Source organism: Melanotaenia boesemani, chromosome 23 (genome assembly GCF_017639745.1).
Source record: "Melanotaenia boesemani isolate fMelBoe1 chromosome 23, fMelBoe1.pri, whole genome shotgun sequence".
Taxonomy (NCBI): Eukaryota; Metazoa; Chordata; class Actinopteri; order Atheriniformes; family Melanotaeniidae; genus Melanotaenia; species Melanotaenia boesemani.
Genome location: NC_055704.1, coordinates 10,572,658 through 10,578,657, shown reverse-complemented (window position 1 = coordinate 10,578,657; position 6,000 = coordinate 10,572,658). Strand labels below are relative to the sequence as shown.

At 42.1% G+C, this 6,000-nt stretch overlaps 2 protein-coding genes across 4 annotated transcripts in view; one reads left to right on the top strand and one right to left on the bottom strand.

Moving 5' to 3' along the window:
- Positions 1 to 976: 976 nt before the first annotated feature.
- ascl1a (achaete-scute family bHLH transcription factor 1a) lies at positions 977 to 2,732 on the bottom strand. The gene is made up of 2 exons (XM_041977735.1): positions 1,961 to 2,732; positions 977 to 1,872 (listed from the first exon to the last, which is right to left on the bottom strand). The coding sequence occupies exon 1, from the start codon at positions 2,606 to 2,608 to the stop codon at positions 1,970 to 1,972; it is 639 nt and encodes a 212-aa protein (XP_041833669.1). The 5' UTR covers positions 2,609 to 2,732; the 3' UTR covers positions 977 to 1,872; positions 1,961 to 1,969.
- Positions 2,733 to 5,224: 2,492 nt separating this feature from the next.
- The window catches only part of itfg2 (integrin alpha FG-GAP repeat containing 2), a 79,478-nt gene continuing 78,702 nt past the window's right edge, over positions 5,225 to 6,000 (top strand). For all 3 annotated transcript variants that reach the window (XM_041977763.1, XM_041977764.1, XM_041977762.1), the window contains exon 1: positions 5,225 to 5,628. In XM_041977763.1, the coding sequence (XP_041833697.1) occupies positions 5,533 to 5,628 (96 nt within the window). In that variant the 5' untranslated portion in view covers positions 5,225 to 5,532. The remainder of the gene's footprint in view (positions 5,629 to 6,000) is intronic.

Genomic DNA, 6,000 nt, shown 5'->3' with positions numbered 1-6,000 from the left:
TTTATTGTATTGACAATCAAAGGACAAAATGTGCAAACGAATCAAATTCTGAGCCACACACAGCTGATTCTCTCACATTTCTTTCTAGGTGGTGGATGTGTTGTGTGTTCAACGGCATGCTGCAGTCAGGTGGCACACGCCGTCAACCAATTCAGCTCTGTGGCTCCACTCGACCACCACCCTCATCCACTTATTAAACCAGACACGCGTCCTGGCTGCAGCCTCCCGCCCTACCTGTCAAACTCAGTTGCGCAGAAGCACAAATTCAAAATTCTACCTCCCAGTCTGCTGCTGACCACTGGCTTCCCGTCTATCTGACATACCGAAAATAACCCCGCTTTTTTCTTCTTCTTCTTCTATTTCCTCTTGGGATGCTTTTAAATTTGAAACTAGATCCATTATCAAACCCCAGCTTTAGAGCTCTCGCCACCTTTCAGATTTCAGATTGTGGCATAGATAAACGCTGCAAATGCAAAGATAATGTAGCACGGTACGTAATGAAAACACTTCCCTAAAGATTAATTTCATGCTTTTATTGCCTGCGTAACATATACTTCTTTGACGGATAAAGGCGCTTTCATATCCAGATAAATCACTTAATTTACGCACGTTTTCCATTTGTTTATGAGGCTCTGTCGTGTTGCTATTCATACAAAAGAAAGCAGAACTGAAAGATGAAGTTTTTAGTGATGGATTTTTTATTTGAAGCTGTAATGAACCACTTTCTCTTATTTTTTTAAATAAATAAGTAAATATAAGTAAATATATCGTGCGTAATTGTGCGTAAAAGTTACTTTTCTCTTATAATAGAGCCCGCAGTCTTGATTTTTTTGTCCAACACATCATATTATTATGACTCTCATCATCCCCTCCTGTTTTTATTCTTATAGTCCTCAACTTACTGACCACATGTTGAAAGCTGCAACCCGCATCCCTCCCCCTTAAATCCCCTTGGAAATAAGTCAGGATTCAGCAGTAGTAATAATTCTCATTTTATTCTTGGACTAGAATGTAGAAAATATGGTTATAAGACTTCTTTTTAACATCTCCTTATGTGAAGAGGATATATAGCTGGCAGTATAAAGATACAATGCATAGCTATCGCACCCTGTTTGGACAATAGCTGCATAAGGTTTTGATCATTGTGACATGAAATAATGCAATAACATGGTTCTGCTATTAAATAAGACACGTTGGTGCTAGAATAAAACATCGGGAGTGTCAAACTCCTGAAAACCTCATGAACACAAAGAGCCAGAGAATAATAGACTACACGTCTACATAGGCAAGAGGTAATAGAAGCGAATTCGCAATATATAGACAAAAATATATACAAAAAGGCTGTGTACAAAACGTCTATAAATCTCTTACATACAAAAATATTTTAATATACTTTAAAAAAGCGTTTCATAAAGAATTTAATAGAATAATCCGTGTCTTGGAAGCATTTTCTGAATTCGACATCTGAGAGTTTTTTTTTTAACCAGAGTTGGTGTTGTGTGATTGGATTAGCATAGATGAGCAACGTGTTAAATAATGTTTTCAATGTGCCACCAAAGAGCGTGAATTCACTTTTGGGGATTTTTTTGTTTCTTTCTTTCTTTCTTTCTTTATCGCAGACAAAATGCACAGGAGTGGGATTCCCACGCTGTTAGGAGATCCGTCTTCCTTTAATCCTTTGGTGCTGATCTTGGGCCTGATTTCTCCCCAAGTGTTCGGGACTTTAAGGCCTTGTCAGTCCGTTATTGAGTCAGTCAGGGTGTACTGGATGTTGAGGACGCGTGCAGAGCGCATCTTGTTCTTGAGGATACCCAGCCACCTCTGGGGACCATCCCAAGCGCAGGACAACAGTTTAATCAGTTGATCCTTTTCCTGTGAGGAGATTAAAAAGGTTAGGTCACAATTAGGCATAATTATGTTAAATCTTGTGTAATATTAATCTAGATACACTGGGTCTTACCTTATATGCTCAGAACCAGTTGGTGAAGTCCAACAGTTCCTGTTCCTCTGGACTGAGGGGGTCGTAAGAGCCCTCATCCGATGAGTAAGAGGACACGGGTGAACCTGCCATGGAGTTCATGTCCGCGGAGTATCCCTGCGACATGGTGGGCGACAGGACGCCGGACTGAAACGCCGCGCTCACCGCGTCGTGCTCGTCCAGCAGCTGCTGCAGGGCGCGGATGTACTCCACAGCGGAGCGCAGCGTCTCTACTTTGCTCATCTTCTTGTTGGCAGCGCCGTTTGGAACGTGCTCCCGCAGGGTGGCGAAGCCGTTGTTGACCAGCTTCACCCGGTTGCGCTCTCTCTCGTTCCTTCGGGCCACTGCGTGCGGTTGCTGCTGCGGCAAAGTGTAGCCGAAACCCGCAAAATTCAGCCTCCGCTTGCACCGCAGCAGCTCCGGGGAGGAAGAACGCTGTCTCTTGGGATGTTTAGACGCCGACTTTCCGCTGGACTGGCTGCTGCCGCTGGGGCTCAGCTGGACGCTCTGCGCCGCCGCTGTGGCGGAAAAGAAGCAAGCAGGTGGAATCAACTGCTGCTGGCTGACGTTAATCTCCATTCTGGCTGTAAGGTCCATTCCCAATGGAAAAAAAATGGAAAAACTACGCATAAACTTATAAAGATTCGCCAAGTCTCCAGGCGGTGCGTCCCGCTCGTGCCGTTCACGTGGAGTGGCCGCTTGTTACGCACTTGTTTTAGTGGAGGGGGGGCAGTCCGCTGGGCTGCTGCCTCGCGCGCTTCTCAAAGCTCAAATGAGTCCTCGAAGAAAGACGCCACTGCTTTTCAATACATTTGGTTGAAGGGGTGGCCACGCCCTCTGGTCGCGTGGATACACCTTGGGCTCCTGCGCCGGTACCGGTGCTTTGCGCGCGCCGGACGCGTGCCACTTGAAGCACTAAACAAACAGTGGTGAGTTTTTTTTCTTCTTCTACTTCTTCTTACTGTAGCGGATGTGTGTGTGTGGCGCAGAGAACGTTGTGCTGATTTAATAACAACAAACAAGCAACACTTTAATTCCCGAGCTGATCGTGAAACTTTTACAACTTTTAACAACTTATTAATTTGTAATATAATGAATTACTTTTTTTTGGCAAAATATCAACATCACATAAAACTGTCCACCTGAATCTAAAAAGTTAACATCAATAACTTTGCCATATCGAAATTAGAAGTCTATTAAAAAAAGAAAAAAAAGATCTGTACATCTGTTGTTTTTGTTTGTTTAAATGACAGAAAATGCCAAATAAAATTTCCCCAGTTTATTAATTTAAAAACAACTCTTATTAAGACTTAGGAAGAATTTAAGTGGGAAACCCTCCTCACTGCTCGGTTCATCCACCCCAGTGGTGCTGAAAGACAGCGACACCATTCATGTTGCAGTCCTCAGAGCCCCGCATGTAAATCAGCTGCTCGCTGTCATTAAAGCTCCAACAACAGTCTAGTTTTTATTGTTAACAGTACAGACGCGCCCGAGTGCCTCTCATTTGAGGAACTATTGTCCATCACAGGCCCTATTTTTCCACTTTGAGCGGAGAACATCATCAACTGCACAGGCGGAACGTTCAGGCGCAAAATCTGCAGGAGGGGCCCTCAGACTTCGCGCTGGAGAGGCTTTGTGAATGATTGGACACACCCGATGTGGTTACAGTAGCGCGGACGCGGTGTGTTCTGTCGATTATTGCCGCTTTCAGAGGTAGAGGGCGGCTTTCAGCGAGGAACAAAAAAGAGGACCAAACTAACTCCTGACCTGAAGCGCGTGCACGCGCTTTATAACAGTCATATTGTGTTTTGTTTTATCTGTTTTTGTTGTTGTTGTTGTTTTTGCATCCTCTTCTTCCTTTCTTCAATTTTTTCTGTGCGTGTGCGCTCGAATACGTACCTGGTGGACGGGAGTCTAATACATTTATTTTAAAAAATTTCTGTGTTGACAGTGGCATTCAAAATAAAGCTTTCATTGAATACTTTCTCCTCATTCCCCACCCCCGCATGCACACACCACCTATACTTTCTTTTCTTTGCCTCCCTCCCTTGGCCCCATGCAGAAGAGTTTTAAAAAAAAGAGGCGTGGGTCCTATTCAGCGTCCTCCCCCCCCCCCCCCCCTGCATCTCTCCACTATCGTCAGGCTTTCTGAAACCTATCCATGCCCTGTCACTGTGCTTCCAGAGTCCAATTAGCGCTTTGTGAGGACTTTCTCTGCGCGCGGCCGCTGCGTCTCTTCCAGAGGCTGGGAGGGCACTCATTTTACTCGAGGGGGTTTTCCAGTCAAAGCTGGGTGTAATAATTAATATGACATCTGGGCGCCCAAGTTCCCATTTTTACCACTTTCAGATTATTTTCTTTTTTCTCCTTTCTTTGGTGGAACTCTGTGGGAGAGATAATAAAACAAAAAACATATAAACGTTCAAACCATGCGAGAGCCCGAGGGGATTATCTTCTAATTTGTTTCTCATTAAAAACTGTTTTCTCATCGTGTTTTGAAACGCAAATTTCACTGAGCACAGCACTGAATTACTTGTAAAGAAAAAAAAAATACTGATAAATTCCACTCTTCCAATTAGTGGATAACCAGATCTGGTTATCCGCTAATTGGACAAATATAAACAAAATTTCGTTTATTTTATGTTTTTCGTGACTCATTTTTAAAAAGTTTTTTTTAATGAGGTTGATGCCAAGAGGGGAAAAAAGCTCGAGAGACTAATTCCCTGCCTCTTGTGTGATATTTCTTCAATCGGTTTCTGCTGTCTCAACAGGACAAACTGTAATAGAATACTGCCTTCTAGAGGACAATGATGGTGCCACCAGCTTGGTATGAAAATGGAAAGAAGTAAAGAGTCATTGAAACAAGAAATAAAATAAAAATCTGGACCAGCGCTCCTGTGAAATAGTCGGAGGCAAATGGTTATGTGGCCAGATTTATCAAAAGTACGAATTCTTTTCAGAAACCATGTCCTGCTGGCCAAAGAGGAGAGGGACGCATCCAGATTGTTATGAGTGGTTATTTCAAAAACCTTTTACAGGGTCCCAACTGTCTTGGAAAGCGAGTTGTAAAGTAAGAAACCGTTTGCTTTGTAAAACTAACAAAAATATTATTATTATTATATATTTCAATAGAAAGTATGATATACACTTCAGAGCCTGACTAATTGCTACTGAAAGGTACAGTACGTGTTTGCGGATAAGACATTCTGACTATGCAGAGCTTCCGTAGAATTTTGGTCACGTGGTCTTGTTTACTAGAAAAAGCGTGCTTGTGGTACGAGTTGGCAACAGTGTAACCATTTATCCCTAAATTATATTAATATGGGGGTTGAATTACTATGGAAAAGTTCATTTTAAAACTTGCTAGCTAATAACGACCCGGCTTTATCTGGTCTATGTTTAGTTATGGTTAATTTAAGCTCTGTAGCATTGTAGAACTTAGGCTAGCTAAACTAGCTGTCAACCAGCTTAGTTTTGTCTAATTGACCATAATATTAAGTTTCCTTCATGTTTGGGTGTTTTAGCGGAATTAAAATCAACTTTAACCAGCAGCCATGAGGTCTTTGAACTATGTCCAGCGGGTCAGTTTGGATTTTACAGGAACTCTGTTTCCTCACGCGATCTGTTTGGGAGACGCAGACAACGACTCGGTAACTAAGTTAATTGACGTTAGCCTGCACGTGCATCAGGTCACCTAAAATCACAAAGATTTGCGCCGAAGATACATTTGAATTTGTTTATTTTTTTGTATTAGATTAAATGGGTTAAGTTAAACACGAGACATTTAAATATGTTGTTCGTACAAGGGAACCCATTTATTAAAACTCGTCTAATTTGCTGTCTGTATAAGGAAATGTACCCAGCCAACGTCAGCTGTGAATGTATATATCCAGATGCATCCTATCTAAACAGGAATGAGCTTTTAAATGCGCAACTTTATTTAAACTATCTGGACTGAAACAGCATTATTTTTTAACATATTAATTTTCTCTGCATCATTTTTACAATATCTTCTGAAGAAT

What these genes read in the sequence shown, in the direction of transcription:
- ascl1a (XM_041977735.1), bottom strand. Translation starts at nt 2,608, where the DNA reads ATGCGTAGTTTTTCCATTTTTTTTCCATTGGGAATGGACCTTACAGCC.